Source organism: Gossypium hirsutum, chromosome D11 (genome assembly GCF_007990345.1).
Source record: "Gossypium hirsutum isolate 1008001.06 chromosome D11, Gossypium_hirsutum_v2.1, whole genome shotgun sequence".
In the NCBI taxonomy this organism is placed as follows: domain Eukaryota; kingdom Viridiplantae; phylum Streptophyta; class Magnoliopsida; order Malvales; family Malvaceae; genus Gossypium; species Gossypium hirsutum.
In genome coordinates, this window is record NC_053447.1 from 60,419,814 (window position 1) to 60,446,889 (window position 27,076).

Consider the following 27,076-nt stretch of genomic DNA (forward strand, 5'->3'; position numbering starts at 1 on the left):
AATTTTCCACGTAAAATATTTGTGCCCAAATTTCTCTATTTTAATTGTTTGTTGTTTATATGGGTCGACCCCAACAAATATTAAAATAATACATTTTAATTTAAATAATATTATTAATACTTATCTAGACGTATTTGTTTTCAAGTTTGGATCAATATATAACTTTATATATTATATATATGATATGTAAGGATAGCTTAGTAATTTCTTAATCGAATTGGTATCTGATTGATTCGTGGAATCAATTCAATCATTAATTTAAATAATAAATACAGATTTTAACATAATAAATTTATTTTACTCGATTTGATAAAAAATCAAATTAAATTTAATTATAAAAATAAAATTCATCAACTAGTAATTCAAAAATTTCACTCACCAACCACGAACCAAAGAGATGACGACGACGACGATGATGATAATAAAAAAACAATCACGTGGTCTTAGTATGTAATTTAGTGTATGTCATCATGGTTTAATCTACGACTGACGGAATCGATGTCCCAATCTCATACTCTGCTCTGAACCCAACTGCCCAAAAAATAATTAATTCGTTCACCTTTTAAACTCTAAAGTTTAGCATCTGCACCACTTTCTCCCATTCCGAGACCAATAACTTCCTTTCTTGAATATTCCCAGACTAATTTAAACTCTGAAGTTTGAAATTTACTATTGCTGCTGTTACATAATACATTTACGGGTCTTTGAAGTGAAACGAGTTATGGGGCGGCAAAGAACCGAAGCAACTGAGTCTTTACTTGTAAGACAAGGAAACGACAACCTTGTTTACAATGAAGAAAATGGTGGTGTTGGGGATGGAGGGTCGGTGGCTGTTTCCGATGTTACCACCATTCTTGGTCTTAGCACCTTCGTGGCAACTTGTATTGCCTTTGGTTCTGGCTGTGCTGTAAATGCTTTTTCACTTGTTTTTTTTTTTTAACAATTTTAAAGTTTTTAAAAATTTCCCAATATCGAATTTGTTATTTTGTTTGATTGCATGGCAGGTAGGATATTCATCCCCTACTGAATCTTCAATCATGGAAGACTTGGGACTTTCTGTTGCTGAGGTAAAACAACCCCCGCTCCCCATCCACTAATTATGTTCGGATTTTGACCTACCTGCTGACATGCACTTTGCATTGGTTGCCTTGAAAAATGTCTACGCAAGTATAGATATTGGTTTTAAGGTTTAAGAATCTGATAAGTGAAGCTTTCACCTGGAATTCTCTGTTTCTGTAGTTTTCAGTTTTTGGTTCAATACTGAGTATTGGAGCACTTCTGGGTTCTGCAATAAGTGGGAAGATAACAGATTTTCTTGGTCGGAAATTGGTAAGCTTTGTCAAGAATTGCTGAATATTAACTTGCTAGTATCTTACGAACTTTCTAACCTCATGTCTTGAATCAGACCATGTGGATTTTGAATTTGTTCTACATCGGTGGCTGGCTTGCCATAGCATTTGCAAAGGTTTCAGCTCTTCTACTTATTCTTTCATGCACTATTCATGTATCAAGTTGGAGATAAACTAGGATCCGGGCTTTAAGACAATGATGGATCAGTTAGAGGATTTTCAAGATTAGTAAAAGCTGTTATGATCAATTTGTCATTGCTTGCTTTCATTTCAGAACATGATGTTTTTATTTGTTTTGTGAAGACCCCTTGGTTGCTTGACCTTGGAAGACTATCATTAGGATTCACAGTAGGAACTTTCACTTACTTGGTAACTCATCTCTAGTTTTCTTTGATGCATTTTTTACTCCTTTGTTGTTTAAATGTTGACTTGCGATGGATAATCGTATTTACGTTCCGATCTCAAACAGATGCCCGTCTATATTTCTGAAATAACAACAAAGAATGTGAGAGGAAGATTTTCGGTCATACCGTCGGTAAACCTTTTTATCATAAATCAAACACTAGGCTGCATTGAACATATTGGTTCATAGCTCTTGTACTACTACTTGTTCTGCAGTTGACGGTTGGTTGGGGCATATCGTTCATGTATATTGTCGGTTCCTTTGTCAGTTGGCGCACATTGGCTCTGATAGGTAACTAAAATTTCCCTGAAGGCGTAGGAAATTGGTTAGACAATCTGATAGTTTTGTAACTGTTCCAGAATGATTTTTCATACAGCTACGATTCCTGGTCTACTTCAACTGCTACCACTCTTCTTCATACCAGAATCTCCGCGATGGCTGGTGAGTCTAGTTTGATTTTTTTATAAAATTTTGTAACTCAGTTGTAATGCCCATCTTAAATATTGAACTGATAGGAAAACAGAATATTTCATTACTAAACAGCACCAAACCTGTAAGATATTGATCGATTTTATCTGGAAGCCTCATGGTTTTGTCCTAGAAGAGATGCCTCACAAGTACAGTTTTTAGTTTCTACATGGACGCTTCTTTTAGTTCAAATCTCCAATTTGGTATTTCTGTGCAGGCAAAAGTTGGCCGTGACAAAGAGCTTGAAGATGTTTTGTTGTGCCTCAGGGGAAATAAAGCTGATATTTTTAATGAAGCAGCTGAAATAAAAGTAACCCTTATTTTTATTACTTAAAATAAGTATTAAACTTTAATAATTGCACGATTTTTGGTTGTCTCAGCTTACTCTTTTACAGGATTATGTGGAATCTCTTAAAAGTTTCTCAAAGGAAGGAATTCTAGAAATATTCCAAAAGAAGTATTTTCGACCATTGCTTGTAAGACAAGTAATTTGGATGAAATTGATCAATTTCTTTATATTTTCTGTATAATCCATGGATAAATACCTCTTGTTTTCCTTACAGACTCTTGTTGGAATGATAATCCTAATGAATTTGGGAGGAGCCAATGCGTTTTCGTTTTATTCTGGTGTTATCTTTGTCTCAGCTGGTAATACCATAGGTCTTAAAAATCTCCATAAAAAATTCAAGAAAATGTTTGAATAGTTCAACTACATAAAATTCTATTTTGTGAAAATTGAAAGGTTTATCTAGCATGGTTGGACTCATCACACTGGCTACTACTCAGGTTTGCTTCACAGTCATTTTCTGAATCAAAAGTCTCCATTGATGGGTTGATATCTCAGTAACTAAAGAATTGTTCTATTTTGCAGACAATAGTTGGTGTTTTGGGTATAATCCTAATTGATAAATTAGGAAGGCGACCACTTCAACTGGTAAGCAAAGGATAAACATTTTGTAATAATATGTTCAGTCAAATGCATTGTTAATGAACAATGAGTTAATTGTGTTATTAGGTGTCTACAGCTGGATTGTGCTTCAGTTGCTTCCTCACAGGATTATCATTTCTCTTAAAGGTACTAATATAATGACCGAGAATCCGACATCTCCCCTTCATCACTATACGTGCTGACATTTGGTCATCACCCTTGCGTATGCTATAACATGTTTAGGGATATGCTTAGTGCACCAAATTACTTATGCAAGTCATCTTCAGCTACTTCGGTCTGACTGTGCCCCAAACATTCATTGTAGAGTAAGTTGAACCTAACATTGGTCAACTCCAACCTCCCCCAACCTCATTTTGATTCAAAATTAATTATCTCATTATTAAGATCTCTCTCAAACTTTATCTGCAGTTCTAGGGTGGTATTACATTCCATATGTTGCAGCCTTAAGTGTATAGGCGTGAACCCATGCAATCTATAAAGAACCAACGTGTAAAAACATGGACTATAGGTGATTGAGCATGCATGTTCAGTTCCAAAAATGAAATCCTTATGTTCCAGCGACTTAGGCTAGCAAATAGATTTCCAATAGGCTCTAGCTCTATTGCTTGAGTCAACTTGCCCCTACCAAATGAATTTTGAACACAATTAAGTAATGCAGCTGATAACTTTCTGATGGAGTATAAAGTGCCGACACCACTAGTTGTGAAGGTTAAAAAAGATTGACTAGACTAGTTGCAGCCTACCTGCGTAAGACAAATTTCTCGCAAACCAACAAGTCATCCTTAATTATTGTGATCTTCAATGAGAGGATCCGAGTCTCTGATGGTAATTTTTGGAGAACTCATAGCTAAGGTACCTTGCTTAAAGCTTGTTGTGTGCAATATCAACTCTAGTTCAGTTTTCTGAATTCTTTCGCTAAACAACTCACTTTTGTTAAAATTTAGCTCAAGTAGAAAAGGAATAAAAGAGATGAAGCCTTTGGACTCCCAATACCGAATTAAGGTTCCCTTTAGTGAAGATGAGAAGATCATTTGCGAAGCATAATTGAGTCAAGTTGACTCTCTTGCACTTTGGGTGGTAAGAAGTAACACCAAAAAAGGCTACTACACCTAAAAATCGAGAGGGTACATTCATTGTTATTACAAATAAGTAAAGAGACACAGGGTTTCCTTGTCATAGTCCGTTTGCACCCTTGAAGTAGCCGATCAATTCCCTATTAATGGCTATTAAGAATCTCAGAGTAGTTAAGCAACTCTTAATCCATCCTACTGAGCTCTATTGGAGATGACCTTGGTAATGCACTTGTCGACAATGAAGCAACAAGAAATAAGTTTATAGTCAGTTAAGTGTGTAGTCATTTAAGAAGTAGGGACAAGAACCGCAATAGTGGAATTGAAAGCTAGATTAAGGTCCCTCGATTTAAAGAACACAACCTTCATAAAATCCACTTCAAACATTCTCTAAGCCACCTTGAATAAGTGAGCAGTGTATCCATCTAACCTTGGAGCTTTATCACTAGCTTGCTCAAAGAGGGCTATCTTTATCTCCTCTTTGGTGATATCTCTCGAGAGCATATAAAGGGTATTGTCGAGTAAATTGACTTGAAGGATGTTAAAAAATTCTTTTATGCAACCTTCCACCCCTGGGTCAACAGAACCTAAGATATGTTGGAAGAAATTCACAGGTCCTTTTGAAATTTGCTCAAATGAATTTAATCTATTGCCTTGATTGCTTATCACTAGATGGATAGTCTTGTGTTTTTGCTTGGCAGCCACAGTACTATGAGAAGTTCTTGATTTTTAAGTTATGTTCATGATACAATGCAATTTTAATTTTTAAGTTCCCACCCATCCATCCTATCCGCTCTCGATTATCGCTCAACACTCCAAAACACGTATCAATAACTGATCATCTCAGATTTCCAGATGACGATAACCATTCACTTGTCATCCATGACGATGACTTTTACTACAATAACTTATCATCCCGATTAACCCAGTTTCAATGTCATTGCCACCTATTTCGTGCAATACTGACTTTCGGTGTAGACTTAAATTGTCACTTTCTCCTATGGAACTCTTTCGTCCTTCATACCCAATTTCATGTAATTATGCACATAAACTCAACATATCATGCTATTTATCAACAATCGATACTATGCTTGTCAAGCACATTTATTATTCCATACTATCATCAAATGGAATGTATTCATGCATTCATTCATATCAATTTCACATATACAATTTTTTCATGCGAATTAAAAACTTGCATCAATATACTAACATACAGGGTTCGCACATACAGGCTTCGCATACTAAATCACATATAGGACTTGTATGAAGGTTCGCGGTACAATATACATATAGGTTCGCATACATAATTAAAGGGATCACATAGCAGCTTCACATAAGGGATCGAATAGCAATTTTACAATAGGGTTCGCATAACAGTTAAAGGGATCACATAGTAGTTCTACAACAGCGTTTGCATAACATTTACTAAGGGTTTGCATAAGATACACTAAGGGTTCGCATAACATTCACTAAGAGTTCACATACTAAATCACATAAAGGTTCACATACTAAATCATATGGGGGTTCGCATACTAAATCATATAAGGGTTCCATACTCAATCACATAAGTGTTTGCATGAAGGTTCACATATCGACTACAATTCATCTATCAATTTATAACAGAGTTCGCATGTATACCTGTTTATGTAAGGGTTCGCATGATATCCACTAAGGAATCGCATGGCAGTTCACCTAAGGTTCGCTTAATAGTTCACATAAGGATTCGCACAACAATTCCATAGGTGTTTGCATTCATAAAGGTTTGCATAACAGATTTGCCTACTTTTTAATGATTCAATTTATACACAATGGTTTTGAGTTAGATCTCACACCTGATTGAAGGCACAAAAAATTTAATTTTTGTATGAAGAAATCGACAATCACTAGGAGGAGAGGGATGAAATTGAATACCTTGAAATCTATGGTTGAGTGATATGGTTCGACAAAGGAGAAGAAGAAGAGAGAATTTTGAGAGTTTTTTTGAAAGTTTTTCTTAACAAAAGTTTTAGGTTTTTGGAAAGATTGGCTATTTATAAAACTTCTTCCCTAATTGAAATATGATTAGGAATTAGTTTAGAATTAGGGTTGATTTAAATTAAGGACTAATCTAAAAAAGTAGTTTTCAGTCTGGGTTGGTTTGAAAATTTAGTACTTTATGGGGGTAAAAATAAGAAAATAAAATATTTTGACTAAAAGTGTACAAAGGGTTTCGATTTTGAGATAAAAGGGTATATTGGGGAAAAAATAACATAGGGGTGCAATCAATAGAACTTGAACTTAAGACCTTTAAAATAGGGATTACCACTTAACCACCAATTCTAAGGCTCATTTCTTATTAATTTCTTAACAACAATAATTTTTAAGGCATTCTAAGTTCACTTACCCTATTTTTATTATACTTTAAAATCTAAATTTTATTTTTATTTCTTCTAGCACTAATTTTGTGATGTGACATCATTCCACTATAGTATCGTGACTGAGCTCTCCCTAATGGGATACTATTATGAAAACAATTTGATCAGTTCTCGTCCAATAACATTGTCATAAATGTGTTACTCTAATTGGATATCCTTAATCTATTTGGGATAAATCCGCTCTCCCAATGTGATCCTATTCTATCTCATGATAACTATTACATCTTTCTTCATGAAAAGTCAATTACTATCAAATAGTAATTAAGTCATTCATCACAAAGATGAATGACCCGTGATCATATTTATTTTTCATCTATCATGTAATGCAAATGAAAGGATATCATTTACCTATGTCTTAGGCTATAAATTCCACTATTGTGAATGATGTTACATACAGCAGAAGTTGTATACCCAATGCATCATCTTTTGGTTCTTTATCTATTTTTAACATAGACTTTTACTTAGATCAAAGTATACGAGTCATGCATACATAGTCCATCATCCCTTCAGAATTAAGGCATGCCACACTATAAACATCATAAGTGAATAAATCTAAAAACAAATTCAGGATCTATTCTGCTTGGGGTTCAGTTCGATGTATTATTAGTCTAGTCAGTCACATTTATGTCTCTACCTTTTAGGAGTCATTCACTCCAATGCTCAAGACAAAGCATCTCCCTAATTGGACTTGATAAAAGACATATTAGTCTTTCAATTGGTTTTCTTATTTCTGACTAGACTAAGGACATGTTTAGGTTCGTCTACTAATATAAATTGTCTTTTCATATTACGATACGACCGCATAATACCGCTTAGTATTAGTTAAACATTAGAAAACTAGTGAGCTAATATTTGTTTCTATTTTACTTTGCACGCAAAAAATATTGAACACAATATACAAAAGATACTAATGTAACTCATGTATAATTTTATTAAGCAATTTGTTTGAAAAAAATTACAAATATACAAATGAATATACTACGTACACTTGGAGCACCAGATTCAACATCTTCAACATTCAGCATACTAGTAGAGATCTTCTAGTAATCAAACTCTTTTAAAGATCATATTTTCCATTTAAAGAAAATTGGAAAGATGGAAAAATGAAGGGGTGGAAAACTAGAAGGATGAAAAATATAAATTTTCTTGTCATAGGTGTGCTTGGTAGGAAAGATGAAAAAATAGAAAGAAAAAACAATTTTATTTTCCTCCATTGCTTATTAGAGTTGAAAAGTGAAAAGAAAGAAAATAAAACAATTAAAAATTATATAATTTGGAAGGATTAATTTTTATGCATTAAGATGGAAAATGATCACCCCACCTATTTTCTTTACTCTCACTTTTCTTCCCAACCAAACACATTCCAAATTTATGTTCTTTCCACTTTTCCACTCCCCTCTCCTATTTCTTTACTTTTCCACCTAAGTACACCTTAAGGCTTACTTGGTAGAGTGTAAAGAAAAATAGAAAGATAAAAAATTGATGGGAAAGAAAATAAAATATTTAAAAAATACATAATTTTAAACTAGCATGCGTTCCACTCTTATTTTCTCTCTTCTCATCATCTCAATTTGAAAAGGTTAATTTTTATACATTAGGATGAAAAACGGCCATCCCTCCTATTTTCTTTCCTGTCATTTTTTTCCTTACCAAGCACACTCAAAATTTATTTTTCTTCCACTTTTTTACTCACTCCTTCCATCCCTCCACTTTTCTACCTACCAAACACACGTAAAAAGTCTAATTTTGACCCTTACTTGTGTTGAGTCCTGTGCATAAAGTATTCTCAAGTAAGTTAATGATAGTCTTCAATATTTAGCAATTAAAAATTCAAATCAATTTATTTAAAACATATCAATCAAACAACACAAGTTATAATGTCTCACCAAAAATTCCTTAAATTATAGTTGGCACTAATAATATCCCCTTTTAACATTATTAAACAAAATCTTAACAATATATTAAGTAAATATAACTAACTCAACATTCCTATTAATCCATTCACTTAACTATAAATTTTAACCATAAAATCAACTATTAAGGTAAATTACAAAAAAAAAACATTAACAATTAAAATGCATAATATAAAAATATTATAGAAAAGATAAGAGAGTTATTTCAAGTAAATTCATCAATTATATCTTCAAATATCATCAAATAACAAAATCCAAATAACAAAAATGATGAAGAAAAAAACACTTCAAGTTTAGTAAGAAAAAAAAAACTCAATTCAAAATTTGAAACTTAAAAGTATATCCGTTTTTCACTTTGGTATTTAATTTTTTTTTGGTTCAATTTGGTGCTTAAAGTACACTCATTTTTTAATTTGGTGTCTCAAGTTTTCCTCAATTAAAGTTTTTAATCTATTTTTTAACCGACATTGAAAAATATTTGGTGACTAATAATATAGTGCCACGTGGTGTCTTTTTTAAAAAATAAGTATTTTCTTTTATTAAATGTATATTAACATTAAAAAATATAAAAATAAAAAATTCAAAAATATATATAATCTATAAAAAAAACATATAAATTATAAAAAAATGATAAACGAAAAGAAATTAGTTAAAATTAATAATATTATAAAAATATTAAAAAAACACTTGTAAAAATTATAAAACTTTGTAACAAATTATTTAAAATTTACTAAAAATATAAAAAAGTTGTAAATATATTTAAAAAAATTATAAAAATATATTTAAAATTTAAAAAACTAGATACCTGGTGTTACTATCCAAATAAGTATCTATTTTGATAAATTATAAACAGGCATTAGGCTTTTTATAAATACGACTCATATTTTACCTAGAACATTATACCGAAAACTCTTAATCAAATATCATTTTCTTCTCCTCCATCTTTTAAATTAAAAATTATTCTATAATGAATTACTGCATATGTTTATACGCCTTGACCACATACCAATATTTGAATCTTGGTCATTACTGCTAAAATCTTCCTTTATTGCTTCCCTTTGATATTGGCACTGCATTTTACTCTGTCATGATGTCTGAAATACAATGATCAATGAGCAGGAATCTAATTGGTGGGATCAAGGTAGTCCTGCTTTGGCATTCATTGGCTTATTAGTAAGTAATCCATTTTCCCCTACCAGTTTTTTTTTTTTTTCTTCTTGCTTTTTCTTTAGCCATTCTAAATGTTGGATTATGTTTTCAGGTGTACACGGGATCTTACATAGTTGGCTCAGGAATACCATGGCTGTTATTATCAGAGGTCCTTAAATTGTTTTCCTTTTTGTTGCTTTAGTTCTTCATTTATTTTCTCAACGTAATCATATCCAACGCCAATGTCTAACTACATCGGGACATTAGGACGAGTGTGAAGATATGATGCTGGAAATACATGAAAGAACTTTTAGAAGAAACTAAATATATCTACACGAGAAATATACCAGCGTCTAATACTCACACCCGAATCCGAGTAATATAAGATTTTGCCTTTGTTTAGTTATTCATTCATCGATTTCAACAACATATTGAACTTGTGTCACAGTTATTTCCAATAAATGTAAAAGGTTCAGCAGGCAGCATCTGTAATTTTATGGGCAGTTGCTCTGGTTGGGTCGTTGCATACTACTTTAACTTCCTAACTGAATGGAGCTCAACAGGTGATTCATGCCTTGTTCATTTTTGTCATAATATTTCACAAGCTTCTTGACCTTACAAATGACTGCATATCCATTGGCATTGTTTCAGGGACATTCTTTATATTTTCAGCCTGCAGCGCTGCAAATTTCATCCTATCAGCAACAATGGTACCCGAGACGAAAGGGCGAACACTGGAGGAAATACAAGCATCGATTACTCAGTCTTTAGATTGAAATAACAAGTTTTCCAAGTTATTTCATCATCAACAATTTGCTTTAAATCCTCACTTGTCTTGCTATTGTAGTTACCAAACTCTTTAGCGTCATAGCTTGCTCCCTGCTGTTGTCCTGTGTTATTCATTAATGAAAGAAAAAAACAAGTAATGAATGAATTTGTGCTTTGGCTATAAGGTTCTCTGTATTGATTAATGTTAGGTTATTAGTTGATTACTTTATTTTCATTGCTTCCAAAAAGCACCAAAACATTTCATCATGAAGTGGTTGCTTTGGTTATCCTTGAAGCTATTTAAACTATATTTTTCTTCATTTAGAATCTGCATCTATAAATATGCGGTGGGATAGTGTCGACATTGACGTTTTGAATGGAAATAAAAAAGAAACAAAAGCTACAACCCTTTGACCCATTCACTGTTTTTTTACAGGATTCCATGTAAGCAATTAACGGTAGTATTTGTGACCATTTCAGTGAACAAAATCTAAAAAATGGATAATATTAATGATCATTTTTATAATAAATTAAAATTTAATAACTAAAATGTAATTTAAACTATATATAAATGATTATTTCAATAGTTTACTCTTGCATTTTTTAAATTTTAAAAATAGAACAACTAAAAGTGCCTTTGATTTTAGAGAACATTCCCTGTTTTTAATTTTTATTTTCACTTTCTATTTTCCATAAATTAGAAAATATGTTTGATAAATAAAAATAGGAATTTATTTTCAATAATAAAAATAGTGAAAATATTCTTAAAAATACAAATAAAAAAATTAAATAAAGGATAATTCATTTAAAATATATTACAATAGTAAAATAAAATGTAATTAAAAAGAGTCTAAAGGTTATAAAAAAAAGTTCTCTTAAAAGGATTAAAACCAGGATAATTTTAATGCATAAAATGAAGCTTAAAAAAATCACTTTTAACTATTTCAATTTTTCCAAACATTTTTACTAAAAGTACCTATTTTTTATTTTGTTTTTATTTTCAAAATGAGAATGAAAATGAAAATTAGAATTGTTTCCTTAAATTAAAGGCATTTCTTAAAATTAAGGAAAGGATTAAATTTCAAAACTTAAAAAGCATATTAATAAAATATTATTATGAATATCTTATTAAGTGGATGTTCATTAAGATTAAGATAAATTTTGATGTATTTTAAATTCTTATAGTCATTAGAAGTAGATATCTATTCCATTTATAATTATTATGCCTATAAATAGATATTTTGGAGAAGATTTATAAATATTCTAATTAATCAATAAAATACGCTCTCTCTTCTGTTCTCTAATTTTATTTATTATTTGTTCTCTATATTTTATTTTATAACAAATATAACTTAAAACTTTTTAAATAATAAAAAATAATTAAATGCAATAAAGTATATGTCCCCATCGTTTAATGTACTCCTCGGTTGAACTAAAAAGAAAACAAAAAAAATTTCAACTCAAAAAAATATCTACGTAAGATTGAAGTGACGTTCCAACCCCTTTCCCAAACCCTACTGCCAATTATTTAATTTTTATAGTAATCTTCAAGAAAAAATTAGTATTTTGCACCTTGTCTGAATTGCAACAAAAGATCATTTTTTTAATGTATACATATATATACACTGTGCCGAACCCATGTCTCCTAAAATAGAAAATTTTTGTTCAAGTCTTTTAAAATTTTAATATTGTAATAATAAAACTATACTTTGTCAACTCCAAATGATAAAATTTTGATTTAATTCTTTAAAAATTATAAAAAAATATAGGTTATTAAAATAGTAAGATTACATTTTTTACTAGAGTGAAAATATACAATTTAATTTCAGCCCCCTAAAAATTTCCTAGTTTCGTCCCTGTATATATATTTACAAGGGAGGGATCGAGTTCCATTAGTGTAAAATTTAAGTAATTTTATACTTTTTATACTTTTTTATGTTTTTAATATTTTAACAACTTAATTGTTATATTTCGTGCTCCAATAATATAGATCATGCATGTCAAATTTGGTATAAATCAAAATTTTCTAACTATTCATTTTATGTAAATAAAAAAACTTGCAACCATTAAAAATATATTAATATAGATAACATTTTAGATCGATATGATATGAATATTGAATTAATTCAAAATTTTACATACATAACAAGTATAATTTTGATAAATTTATTGGTTGGATTGTTAAAATATTAAACGTATAATAAGTTACAAAAAGGTGTAAAACCACTTAAATTTTACATCGGTATAAGTGGATCTCTCGTTATATATTAACAATCCAAACATTATATTTCATGCTCCATATGTAAATTTGACATTCATTCTATGTAAAAACAAATTGAACAGTTAAATATATATTAATATAGATAATATTTAGATTGATATGACAGAGATATCATATCGATTAAAATATTTATCTGCATAACAAGTACAAACATATTGAATAAATGTTGAGTTGGATGGTATAAAAAATAATGAGGTGGGTTAAGTTTTAAGTGGATACCTCCCGAATAAAATACATGTACCTACAGCACTAATTTTGAAATCTAAAGTTAGTTGCCTTTTTTTTTCTTTTATAAATAGTTACTTGAAATTCGCTGTTGATTCTGTTAGCATCCTCGAAGAGGAACAATCTATGGAGCAGCAAAGAAAAGAAGCAACTGAGCGTTTGCTTTCCACTCAAGGACACGACAACCTTTTTTACAGTGAAGAAAATGATGGTGTCGGTGTCGGGGATGGAGGGTTGGTGGCTGTTTCCAATTTTACCAGCATTCTTGGTCTTAGCATCTTCATGGCTGCTTGCATTACCTTTGGTTTTGGCTGTGCCGTAGGTGCCTTTTCATTGAGCTGTTTTTTTAACAGTTTTAAAAAAGATGGAGCTTACTAATTTCTTGGATCGCATGGCAGATAGGATATTCATCGCCTACTCAATCTTCAATCATGGAAGACTGGGGACTTTCTGTGGCTGAGGTAAAACAACCCATCCACTACTTATGTTCCGATTTTTAAGAGGTTTCAATTTGACAGTCAGTTCTCTGTTTCTGCAGTTCTCACTTTTTGGTTCAATTCTGAGTATTGGATCACTAATAGGTGCTGCAATAAGTGGGAAGATAACAGATTTGTTTGGTCGGAAACTGGTAAGCTTTCTCAAGAATTATTGAATATTAATTTGCTAAAATCTTACAAACTAACTCCGATGCCTTGAACCAGACCATGTGGATTTTGAATTTGTTCTACATCGGTGGATGGCTTGCCATAGCATTTACAAAGGTTTCAGCTCTTCTGCTTTTTCTTTTATAAGCATTTGTTTACGACATGCTCTAGTTATTACCAAGTTGGATATAAACTTGCATTGTTTTTTTCCATCACAATGCTAACTAGGATGTTGGTATTTTAGAAAAAATGTGAAAGAAAAATATATTGGAAGCTCACTATAATTTATTGTATTGTTTAGATTATATAGCTAAAAAACAACAGAAAATGTATCCTACTAATATTCAGCCACATAATTTGCTCCTAAAATTATGTTACAAAATTAAAAATCCCTAAAAATTTGGTCTATAGTCTTATTATTCACCAAGTCTAAGGCACATTCTCAACACTCTTCATTGCCTTAATAATTGCAAAAGCCTAATTTATTTCTTAAAAATTTAAATCTAAGGTTTGGAAGAGTCTTGGTTAACGTATTTGCAATTTGATCTTCAGTCTTGCAAAAAATCGACTTGATTTTACTAATCTTCTATTCCTCTTTCAAATTATATTCATCAATCCTATTGTACCAAGCCCTAGGAGCTTGTTTAAGACTATATAAGGCCTTATTTAATATGTAGACTTTCTCCTCCTCACTCTTAACTTGGAATCCCTTGGACTGCTTTTCTCTCATTGCTTCAATTCACTTGTCATCCTTTTCAGCTTCTTTAAATTGAGCAGACTCAAATACACCAACAGTACACCTTCCATAAATTTTAGATAAAGATATTGTGTCACAAACCGGAACATCATCTATGTTGTCATTAAAGTACTGAGGAGTCTCTAGCAATTACTTCGCTGTTGGCTTCTCCTTCATAGGGGTGAGCAAAACTCGATTCGACTCGAAAAAATCGAAAAAAATTCGAATTTCGAGTTAAACGAATCGAGTTATTCAAGTTAATCGAGTTATTCGAATCAACTCGAATTTTTTTTTCGAATTTCGAGTTCGAATCGAGTTGAGTTTTCGAATTCGAATAACTCGAATAATTCGAATATCAAACTATAATATTTTACATTTTTACCCCAAACTCCCAAACCTTTTTACTTTTCCCTCAAAAATTTTACTCTTTCCCACTTTCCCCCCAAAACTTTTACTCCCCTCTCCTCCCAACCCCCCAATCTACCCAAAATCCATTTCCCACCAAAATTTTACTCTCCCATTTATTTTTTCTCAAAATTTTACTCCCAAAAACCCTCAAAACCTTTTATTTTCCCCCAAAATTTTTACTCCCTCCCACTTTTCCCCTAAAACTTTTATTCCCTTCCCATCTCACCTCTCATCTATCTCAAACCCTCCCCCCTCCAATTTTTTTTAAATATTTTCCCTCCAAAATTTTACTTCCTCTATTTACTTTCCCTCAAACTTTTATTCCCAAAACTTTTTTATTTTTCCCCTAAATTTTTACTTCTCACCCTTTACTCTCAAATAAAAAATTAAAATTATCCAAAAAAAAATCACTAAACATAAATAGTAATAGTTTTATTTATATCTACTATTTATATTATTAAATTAAATTTCATATTTTATATTATTTATATTATTGAATTGTTTAGTCATATTGAATATTTATATTAAAATTGAATTATTAATTATGCCATAAAATATTCGTGTTAAAATTTTATATTGGTATCAATTTCACATTTTATTTTTAAAATAACTTTTATTAAAAAATCATATTTTTACATTTAATATATTTTTTAATTCTAAAATACATAGTGACAAGAATCTGAAGATAATTGAAACAACTAAGCAAGTAAAGAAGCTAACCAATATATAAAAAATTAATAAATAAATTATGAAGTGATGAAAGTTAATAAAAAATTTGATTAAGGTGGACAAATTTTATTACGATGGGTGACAATGGTTACAACGACCCAAAATTATTTTTTAAAAATTAACTCGAACAAATATATTCGATTCGATTCGATTCGAATTCCATCTCACTCGACTCGATTCGAGAAAACTTCAAATAAAGTTAGGATGATAAAATGAGATTTAAAAACTCGATTAACTCGAAAATCTTCGATTCGATTCGATAGAATTCTCACCCCTACTCCTTCATTAGATTTAGGGTAAAGCTTTTTTCTTTCATTTTTACTTTGAATACATCTTTGCCTTTTGATTATTTGATCAAGCACCATTTATTTTCAAATATGACCTTGAAATCTTTTTCAATCAATTGCCCAACACTAACAAGATTTTGGTCAATGTTAGGCACATATAGAAAATCAATTATGTGTTTCAAACTTGTTAAACTTTCAATAGTCACTTTTTCTTTTCCCTTAACTAGAATAAACTCACCATTTCCAACTTTTATTTTGGAAATGATAGTTTTACCCAGTTCTTTGAAAATTGTTGGGTTATTGTTCATGTGATTTGTGCAGCCTTTATCGATCAACCAGGAATCATTGGAGAAACATGTCACCACAAAAAGGAACTCATCTTCTTGTTACTCAATAAATGCTTTTGTCTCTTCATATTGTTGAGACTTACAAACCCACTCTATGTGCCTAATATTGCCACATTTTCTACATTTGATATTAGGCCTCCACTAATACTTCTTTGGCAAGTGATTTGTCTTCTTACAATATGGATACTAGAGAAACATGTTGCCACAAAAAGGAACTCATCTTCTTGTTGCTCAATAAATGCTTTTGCCTCTTCATGTTGTTGAGACTTAGACCCACTCTAAGTGCCCAATACTGCCACATTTTTTGCATTTGATATCAGGCCTCCAACAACACTTTTGGCAAGTGATTTGTCTTCTTATAGTATGGACATGGTGGATATATCTTATTGTTGTTATTATTGCAGGTCTTATCTTTAATTTTCTTGTTTTTACCTCTCGAATTTTTAAACTTTGCTCGAAAAGCACCCTCTATTGATGCTTCTCGTCTCATCTTTCTCCTTTGTTCTAGAGCATTCACTAATTCTGTCAAGGATATACTTGAAAAATCCTTAGGTTCTTCTAATGAAGAAATTTTAGACTTATTTTTCAGACAAAGTGACAAAAATTTTTTGCACTATTTGATCATCAGAAAAATCCTTACCTTACAATCTTACCTTGTTTACTATGCCCTCCAACTTGTTAGAATAGTCTTTAATGGTTTCTACCTCCTTCATTTTTAGCATTTCAAACTCTATGATCAAATTGAGCACCTGCATATTTTTTGTTCTTTCATTGCCCTGGTATTCCTTCTTGAGGTCTCAAATTGCATCTGCTCATCCCAAATTAATGATTCTTGTAAATATTTTGCTTGAAACAACAGAGAAAAGACATGCTTTAGCTTTGGACTTCCTTGTCCTCTTCTCTTTGTGAGTCTTAATGTAGTTAATTCATTGTTGGATTTGCTGGCAATGATGGAACATCATAGTCTTCTTCTACTGCTTCCCAAAGATCCATTGCATCAAGATAGACTGTCATTCTAACAGCCCAAGTTTGATAATTATGACCATCAAAAATTGGTGGAACAATATGAGAAAACATTGTGTCAACTTCCATATCTAAAGTTTATGCGTTTCTCTTAACTCAGATATCCGATAAGATAAGAGCTTAGATACCAGTTATTAGTATTTTAGAAAAACATGTGAAACACAAAAAATGTAAAAGAAAAATATATTGGAAACACACTATAATCTGTTGTATTATTCAGATTATTAGCTAAAAAAATAACAGAAGATATATCCTGCTACTTACCCCTAAAGTCATGTGACAAAATTAAAAATCCCTAAAGACTTGGCCTGCAAACCTATTATTCAGCAAATCTAAGTCACATTCTCAATATAGGATTCTAGCTGTAAGACAATGATGGATCCATTAGAGGATTTTCAGGATTGGTTGCTGTCATGATCAATTCGCAATTGCTTGCTTTCATTTCATAATACCATGCTTTCATTTGTTTTCAAAAGGCCCCTTGGTTGCTTAACCTTGGAAGAATATCACTAGGATTCACAAATGGAATTTCCGGTTACTTGGTAACTCATCTGACGTCTTCTTTGATACATTTTTTTTATCCATTTGTTTTTAAATGTTGAATCACAATGGATAACCGTTTCAATCTCAAACAGGCGCCCATCTACATTGCAGAAATAACAACAAAGAATGTCAGGGGAAGGTTTACAACCATATTGCAGGTCATTAATCAAACATTGCCTGTAATACACTTATTGCCTCATGGTTCTTATACTACTAGCTAGTTCTGCAGTTGATGGTTGGTTGGGGCGCGTCGTTCATGTATGTTGTTGGTTCCTTTGTCCATTGGCGCACATTGGCTCTGTTAGGTAACTAAAACTTCGAATTGCATTGGAAATTGGTTAGGCAATCAGATAGTTTTGTAACAGTTATTGAATGATTTTACATACAGCTACGATTCCCGGTCTGCTTCAAGTCCTACTCATCTTCTTCATACCAGAATCTCCTCGATGGCTGGTGAATCCAATTCGAGTTTCTCTTAAATTTTACAGCTACTTTTCAGTGTCTATCTTAAAAATTCGAGTTGAAAGAAAACAGAAAAACTCATTACTAACCTGCAAGATATTGTCCGTTTTGATATGGAAATCTCTAGTTTTGTCCTGCAGCTACAAAATGGCTTTGAGTTTCTACAAATATATCATAGCAGATCATCATAAGTTTTCTATTTTGGTTCAAATCTGCTCTGTGATTTATAGCTACCGAGAATATTCTGTGCAGGCAAAAGTTGGTCGTGAGAAAGAGCTTGAAGCCGCTTTGTTGTGCCTCAGGGGAGATAAAGCTGATATTTCTGATGAAGCAATTGAAATAAAAGTAGCCTTTGTTTTTTTCTTAGGAAAAAAGTAAAAACTTTTATAATGGTTCAATTTCTGCTTCTCTGAGCTTTTTTTTTCTTTTTACAGAATCATGTGGAGTCTCTTAAAAGTTCCTCAAGGGGAGGAATTGTAGACATATTTCAAAAGAAGTATGTTCGGCCATTGCTTGTAAGACACGTAACTTGGTTGAAATTGATCAATTTCTCTACGTTTGCTATATAATCCTTTGATGTATCTCTTCTTTTCCTTATAGACTGTTGTTGGAATGATGGTCCTAACAAATTTGGGAGGAATAAATGCATTTGCATACTATTCTGGTGCTATTTTTGTCTCAGCTGGTAATATTACTGATCTTAACAATCTCCTAGAACTTCAAAAGAAAACTTATGAAAATTTCAACTATATAAAGTTCTATTTTATGACAATTGAAAGGTATATCGAGCATGGTAGGACTCATCACACTAGCTGCTACTCAGGTTTGCTTCACTGTCATTTTGGGGAGCTAAATTCTCTATTGATGGGATTAATGTCTCACTAAGTAAAGAATTGTTCTGTTTTGCAGACAGTAGTTGGTATTTTGGGTACAACCATAATTGATAAATTAGGAAGGCGACCACTCCTACTGGTCAGCCAAGGATAAACTTTTTGTAATGATCTGCCAAGTAAAATGCATTGTTACTGAACAATGATTTAACTGTGTCCATCAGGTTTCATCAGCTGGATTATGCTTTAGTAGCTTCCTCACAGGAGTATCATTCTTCTTAAAGGTACTAATGTGATGACCAGGATTCGGATATCTCCCCCTCGTCACTGCACGTGGCAAGATTTGTTTCATCACCCTCGCGTATGCTTACATCAAAGGTATTATCCCATAAGATAGTTCTATTGCCCTCACAAGTACCAATGATCTCTCCCTCATTTTGAATCAATGTAAGCGTAAGCGATGGGATATCGTGCAATGATGCAGGAGAAACATTCGAAGCTCAGTCATTATAACTAAAAATGTGCCTTTATTTGCCCCCCCATTGATCTTATTACTGCATTTCACTATGTCCTAACATATCAGATACAATGATCAATATTGAGCAGGATTTTAATTGGTGGGATCAAGGTAGTCCTATTTTGGCATTCATTGGCTTATTGGTAAGTCATCCATTTTTCTCTTCCATTCTGTTTTTCTCCTCTTTTTCTTTAGCAATTCTAAATATTGGATTATGCTTTCAGATGTATATGGGCTCGTATGCACTTGGCGGAGGACTACCATGGCTGCTAGTATCAGAGGTCTGCAAACTGTTTTCACCTATGTTGCTCCAACTCTTCATGTTTCTCCAAGTAACTATATCCAACCATATCGGGACATGTGTTTGAAGATATGATCTTCCAAAAACCCTCCAAAAAAATTAAAAAACTTGTTAAAAAGTTGGATATACCTCCGTCGGATAAATATCTGCATCCGACACTCACACTTCACTCTAAGTAACACAGGTGTTCGCCTTTATTTATTTATTCGGTCATCCATTTTTGCATCATAGTGATTATTGAACTATATTTGCTTGTATCACAGTTATTCCCAATAAATGTAAAAGGTTCAGCAGGAAGCATCTGTAATTTTATGGGCAATTCCACTGGTTGGGTTGTTGGATACTACTTTAACTTGCTAACTGAATGGAGCTCAGCAGGTCATTCATGCCTTACTCATTTTTGCCATAATATTTCTCAAGCTTTTAGACCTTAGAAATGACTGCATTTCTTTTGGCATTGTTTCAGGGATATTCTTTACATTTTCAGCATTTTGCTGTGCAAATTTCATCCTAATAGCGACGATGGTACCCGAGACTAAAGGACGAACACTGGAGGAAATCCAAGCATCAATTACTCCCTCTTCAGACTGAAACAGCAGCGGCTTTTCCAAAAGTTATTTCATCATCAGCAATTTGCTTTAAATCTTGATCTGTCTTGCTGTTGCATATGCCAAACTCTTTAGCGACATTGTTGCTCTTATACTACAACATACCATCGATACGAATAGGTAACGATGGGACCTGACAAGGCTAAAACCCAGCAACACTAGTGTATCTGTCCCTATCATTAGGCAATATCTGGATCCTGTTAGCTTACTTATTAAGCATGAAATTTAATTAGGATTGCTTGATTAACAAGTGAGCCACTTGCTTTTGTGGTTGACCAATTAGAACATTGGTTGACGTTGTTAAAATGGGGTTATTGGTATGTGGGTGGTGTGACTAGCATATATATGAAAAATATTTAGCCATGGGAAAAACGGTGTCTTCTTAGGTTCACATGTGAATTTCGCCAAGTTATTTATACATTTTTAAAATTTTAATGATTTAGAACTCAAAAGAGAAAAAAAAAAGTTAAATAGTTTAATTTTGTAACATTTTGAAACAAAATAAAAAATATTCACTTAATAACCATGAAATTAAAAAAAAATTAAAAATAATCATTTATGTATAATTTAAATTATGCTTTTAGTTATTAAATTTTAACTTCTTACAAAATAATTATTAAAATTTTTAGTTATTAAATTTTAATTTGTTACAAAATAATTATTAACATTGTTGATTTCTAACATTTTTATGACTAATCATTATCCTTTGTTGAACATGTGATGTGTGACACAAATCTAATATTTCTATTTATTGTGAACAAGTAATTCAGGTGAATGTCACGTAAGTCGAAAGAAATTCTAAACAAAAACAAAACCTTTCTTTCATGAACCTTATACAGTTCTCGGTGCAATTCCACTGCTACCAAATGTCCATAGAGCCAAGGCTCGAGCTTTCGAGGCTTCAATGTCCAAATCTGTTTGCATAAATGAGAGCCAAAGCAGTTCGACGATGCCTTATAGTAGAATCACCTCGAGCGGACTATGTTGGAACATTTTCAAATATTTATAGTGTTCCAATAACTATAAATCACTACACCAAAACAGGTTTTTAACAGCGTTTTTTAGGCCTTCATTTATGCAAATTGATTTCCAAGAATATCAAAATCCAAAAAATTTTGAAAATGGGGGGAGATTGTTGGAACATTTTCAAATATTTATAATGTTCCAATAACTATAAATGAATGGGTGTAATTAATCAAAAGTTATATTATTTAATTTTTTGAAAAAGAATTATAACTATTTAAATAATATTATTTGAGTAGTTATAATATTAAATGAATAATTATGTGTTTATTTTAAAGACATTATTATTCAGAAAGACACCTATTGATGAAAAATGTTTCTATGAAGAGACATAAAAATTTCTATAAATAGGAATGAGATTTCATTTAGAAAACATACCAACAAATTCTAATATTCTCTCTTTCCTTCCTTCATTTTTATAATATTATTAGATTATTATATAAAGTATTATCGCAGAAATCTTTTATGGAAATTAAGTTTCTTATCATACATTGCTCAGTGTGTAGTGGGCTACTCTTGTTAGTGCAAAACGCAAATAGTCATTGGCTTCATTGTATCCTCGAGGTTAATTTGTTTGGAACTCATTTGCACATCGAAAATAGGTGGGGGCGAATATAACCTTAAAGATAGTGACTTGATACACGCCTTGGAGCCTTATCATATTTCTTCTTTTTCTGTTCGAGTTTCGTTCGTGTGTTCGAGATTTTCTTCACCGGAAATTTGTACTAATAGACCGTATTTGGGTCCTTTAGCTGGAACTTTGACTCTTACAAGAACAGGGGACTTGGAGATTCATATCTGAGTCTTAGGGAACTTAACATACAACACCAACAAAGGTATTCCCACCTCTGCCATGCCCATTTATTTGGTCACTTGAGAACCAAACCAAAACCCATCTATTTTAAGGGTCAAGTTAGCCTTTTTCTATTTTTTTAGGGGGGGGGGGGTGGTTGTGTTTTTAATGGAGGAAGATGGATTCTATGTCACTATTTAATAGTAGTATTTGTGACACATGATATTTCTGATAAGTCTTGAATGTAGGGCAGTGATTTAATGACCATTTTGTAATAAATTAAAGTTTAATGATTAAAAAGTAATATAGTAGTATTTGTGACACATGATATTTCTGATAAGTCTTGAATGTAGGGTAGTGATTTAATGACCATTTTGTAATAAATTAAAGTTTAATGATTAAAAAGTAATTTAAACTATACATAAATGATAATTTTAGTAGTTTATCAGAAAAATAACATTATAATAAATTTGAATTTAACAGAAATTTAATGATGTTAACCGTTTGACTTGTATTTTTTAAATTAAAAAAAATTAAAAAAAAAACTAAAAGTAGTGTGTTTGGTTTCAGAGAACATTCTCTATTTTCATTTTCAGAAAACAATTTTCATTTTTTATTTTTAAAAGTGAAAAATATGTTTGATAAATGGAAATAAAAATTTGTTTTCAATAATGAAAATAGTGAAAAATGCGGTTGATGCGTATTTTAAAAAATAAAAATGAAAAAAGAATTAAATTAAATTATAATTTATTTAAAATTATAAAATATAATTAAATAAAAAAATTTAAAGTTATAAAAATAAAAAGTTGTTTTAAAAGAATTTGAATTTGGATAATTTTAATGCATAAAATGAAGCTTAAAATAATTCCTAGTTTTCAACATTTTCCATTTTCCCGAAACATTTTTTATTCTCTAATTTCTACATATTTTTGTTTTTGTTTTTTAAAGATCATTTTCAAAATTGTTAGGCGAACAAGTTTTTTTTCATTATTTTTTAAAATAAAAATTACGCCGTTCCCTGAAATCAAACGCATTTCTTAAAATAAAAGTATAAAAAGTACAGAATATAGAACATATTTTAAGCTTAATAAAATATAATTTAGTTTTTTTTTAAAATTAATACAAATAATAACACGTGGTCTTAAATGCAATAAAGTGCATGTCCCCATCGTTTAATCTACCCCACATTGAACCAACAACAATCAACTCAAAAAAAAATCTACATATTAACGTGCCAACTTTTTTGCCAATAATTTAATTTATATGTTTCCACCTTTTAAAGTAATCTTTAAAAATATATTTTTAATATATATAAAAGTTTTTTTTAAATTGACCCAAATTTTTTATTAATTACGAAAGTGACTCATTTTCAGAATCATGTATATAAATGACCCGTTTGCTATGGTGAACCATGGTGTCGTCATTGCCTTTGACGGCACCACCCCTAATAATTCCACAATCATTGGTCAGTTTCTTAAAAAAAAATTCTCGGGGTGCCGTCGCTGACATTGGCAGCACCAGTATATCTACATGTACATATTAAGTGAGGTGTTCATTATGGTGGGCACAAGTTGATGGCAATATAAGTGTGGTAGCGGTTCTAGTTAGCCAACCAAATATTGCACCAGTACAAGCACCCTTGGGTTACAGGATTTGTGATGGACCTAATTCAAGCAAAGTTAAATACTACAGGTGAAAAGTATGGAATTTTTGGGTCATTTTCATAATTAAAAAATTTATTGTGGACTCAAATCAAGTAAAGTTGAATATGATGGGATTCTCGATGGACCTAATTCAAGTAGAAGATGATGGAACTAAAGGAAGAAAAAGGAAAAAAAGAAAAGGGTGAATTTTAGACCATGTAGAAAAAATTGAGATGGAGATGAAAGATATGGCATTTCATTCATACTTTTTTAATGAAGAATGCTTAAATTTTAAGTGTGATTTGGTTTCATTATTGATTTGTTTAAGAAATCTTTAAATTTGTATGATATGAAATCTATTTTACTTTAGAGTTGATGCATGATTTGTTTGAGTTAGTAATTTTTTTAATTTTCAAGTATTTTTTCGTTTATTTGATTTGAATTATGGAAAATAATAGTTATTTGAATAATTTATTATCTAAATATTTTCTATTTAAATTATTTATGATTACATAATAATGAAATATTTGGAAGCCAAGAATTTTCTATTATGCTAGATGATTTTTTATTGCACTTGTTTGTTTTGCATCTATTTATTTGACAAGTATATATATATATATATGTTTTTAATACAACATGATAATTAAAATAAAATTAACATACACAACTTTTGAGGAAAAAAAAGCAAGGAGAGAAATAAAATTAGAAAAAAAAAGAAATAAATTTCGTAATTAAGAAAAAAATTGGTCAATTTTTAAAAAATAAAAAAAGGAAAAAAGAAGCTGACGCGTGTGTCCGAACGCGCTACCGTTAGGCGTTGGCGTCAACCTATTTGTATTTTTCTTTCCTTCCTTCCCTCATTTATTTCTTTTCTCTCTTTTCTTACTCTCTCCAACTGTTCCCACCTATAAATTGTCCCCCCAAATTTTACTTGGTCCCCCACTAGAGTTGTATTACAAAAAAAATTTTGAAAAGTTTTTTTTTTGATAAATATCCGAAAATCAGAATTTGTTTGTGTTGGTTTTTTTTTTATTTTAAGGTATGTTAATTTGGTTTTAATTTATTTAATTTAATCAATGTTTTTAATTTGATTTGTTTTATTATGGAATTTCATTTATGTTTCATATGATGATTTTGTTTATTTATATTCTTGTATATATAGTTAATTTGAATTATATTTTTGCATTTGCATGATTTATTGCGATTATTTTATTTAGTTGTTGGGAAAAATATTATAAACTTATTTTAAAATATAGAACACCATTGATGGTTGGTCATTGTGTTATTTTCAATTACTAAGAAAAATAGTATAAAACTTATTTACAGACTTTATTAAACAAAATTCCGCTGTAGTGTAATGGTAAGATATGGAAGTAATAATCTCAAGTTCGAGGCTAAAAGTTAAGCAACTTCAATTATTATCTTGCTATGGGAAAATTAAGTAGTTGCAATGAGAAGAAAATAAGTGGGAATAATTTGTCTTAAAAGCAAGAAAATATTGCCATTGTTTAAAAATTAATTTGCACTTCATTGATTGTTTAAAAATTATGTAAATATACAATTTGCTTTCCTTGCACGTTTTTGTCTACTGTGTCTAGCAGGGTTTTGTTTCTTTTAGGGTTTCAGTTTGTTTTTGTGGTTTTTTACTAAGATTTGGGTGGAGCCATTCAGATTAATCGCTTGATTTCTTTAAACTTGGGGACTTTTGGCTGGACGATATAGGGGAATGGAAAGAGGTTTTGTTGCGCTATCATTGGACGATGAGGAAGAAGAAGTTGTTCAGGTGCAGAGAGAGTCAGATCCGGTTTCTGCGGAAGAGGATTTTTGTTTGGTCGTGTGTTTTTTAACAACAAGTGTTATCCATTTTCCAGCGATGAGAAGCACAATGGCTAATCTCTAGCATCCAGTTAAAAGGGTCCAAATTTCAAATTTGGGTGAGAAAATATTTTTGTTTAGATTTTTTCATAGAATGGATCTTGAAAGGGTGCTGAAAGGATCTCCATAGACTTTTAACAGTCATTTATTGTTGGTTCATTTTTTGGAGGAGGGAGAGGATCCGCTGAGGAGGCCTCTAATCTTTGCAAATTTTTAGGTCTAAATTCATGATGTGCCTCAAGGATATTTCTCTAAGGCGATGGCGAGACAAATAGGGAACTTTATTGATAAGTTATTAGGATACGATGGTGCGAACCTAGGTAGAGGAGTGTGAAATTACCTTCAAATGAGGATTCAATTGGACGTGAGATGCCCTTGGAGAGGGAAGATAAAGGTTTTAGTTTCATTCGGGGTTTGTTCGTATGCAGTTTTAAATATGAATGGTTAACTTTGTTCTGTTTCTTTTGTGGCTGATAAGGTCATGGTGATTTTTTTTGTCAAGTGAAAATGGATCTAGAGTTTGAAGTAGCTGAGATGGGATGAGACCTTTCATTAAAGGATCAATTTGGAAGATCTTTCGTGATGAACAGTATATGGTTGAGGGGAGAGGGGGGAGAGACAAGGTAGGGGGAATAGTTACGAAGGGGCTGATTTGGGTAGAAGTAAAAGGGAGGAAGAGATTGAAGGTGGGTTGGGATGCCGAATCGACCACATACTGGGGATGAATTTGGAAGGAGACCTTAATCGAAATTTGGATGTGGATGTGGTTTAATCAAATTTACAAGGTCGAGTGAACATGGACCAAGATTTGGTGATGTATATGATGGAGGGTGATGATGGGAAAAAAAGGCCTAGAATAGAGAGTGATAAATCTATGGAAGGGGAAGAGATGGGATTCTTGGTCGTGAGGAATAGAAGAATGGTGTATCGGCGGTTGCTAAGGGGAAAGCTAACCGGTTATAATGAAAATCTTTAGTTGGAATATCCGTCGGCTATTAGGAGGTTTCAATATGTGCTAAAGCTTTATAATCCCCTGGTGGTCTTCATTATGGAGACTAAACTAAGCAAGATACGATGAAAAATGTTAGGAGGAAGTGTGGTTTTCTAAATGGAATTGATATTGAAGCGGATGGTTCGAGGGGAGGTTTATGCTTGGCATGGAAGGATAATACAAATATTTGTTTAAAAATTTTTTCGGCCTATCATATTGATGTCGTATTGAAGGAAAATGCTGATGGAAAGGAATAGAGTTTTACGCGATTTTATGGCTCCCCTTATGCGCAAAATAGAAGAGCTACTTGGGGTACACTGAAAA

The 27,076-nt window shown here is 31.5% G+C and overlaps 2 protein-coding genes across 5 annotated transcripts; both read left to right on the forward strand.

Annotated features, from left to right (window-relative positions):
* The first annotated feature begins 462 nt into the window (after positions 1-462).
* Positions 463-10,667, forward strand: LOC107939617 (sugar transporter ERD6-like 15). Its single transcript, XM_016872958.2, has 18 exons — positions 463-907; positions 1,005-1,067; positions 1,240-1,329; positions 1,406-1,465; positions 1,653-1,718; positions 1,819-1,884; positions 1,968-2,043; positions 2,129-2,193; positions 2,438-2,530; positions 2,616-2,696; positions 2,784-2,868; positions 2,963-3,006; positions 3,092-3,154; positions 3,236-3,295; positions 9,689-9,742; positions 9,831-9,887; positions 10,167-10,281; positions 10,370-10,667. The coding sequence occupies exons 1-18, from the start codon at positions 722-724 to the stop codon at positions 10,492-10,494; spliced, it is 1,449 nt and encodes a 482-aa protein (XP_016728447.1). The 5' UTR covers positions 463-721; the 3' UTR covers positions 10,495-10,667.
* Positions 10,668-12,940: 2,273 nt separating this feature from the next.
* On the forward strand, positions 12,941-20,865 carry LOC107939625 (sugar transporter ERD6-like 15). 4 transcript variants are annotated; one of them, XM_016872973.2, is made up of 18 exons: positions 12,941-13,310; positions 13,391-13,453; positions 13,531-13,620; positions 13,694-13,753; positions 17,643-17,708; positions 17,802-17,867; positions 17,939-18,014; positions 18,098-18,162; positions 18,424-18,516; positions 18,606-18,686; positions 18,772-18,856; positions 18,951-18,994; positions 19,081-19,143; positions 19,226-19,285; positions 19,608-19,661; positions 19,743-19,850; positions 20,083-20,197; positions 20,286-20,865. In XM_016872973.2, the coding sequence occupies exons 1-18, from the start codon at positions 13,119-13,121 to the stop codon at positions 20,408-20,410; spliced, it is 1,506 nt and encodes a 501-aa protein (XP_016728462.2). In that variant the 5' UTR covers positions 12,941-13,118; the 3' UTR covers positions 20,411-20,865. The 4 variants fall into 4 exon arrangements, with proteins under 4 accessions (XP_016728462.2, XP_016728463.2, XP_040960578.1 ...); XM_016872974.2 differs by having other exon boundaries at positions 12,983-13,310; positions 19,743-19,799; XM_041104644.1 differs by lacking the exon at positions 17,643-17,708 and having other exon boundaries at positions 12,986-13,310; positions 19,743-19,799.
* Positions 20,866-27,076: the final 6,211 nt, after the last annotated feature.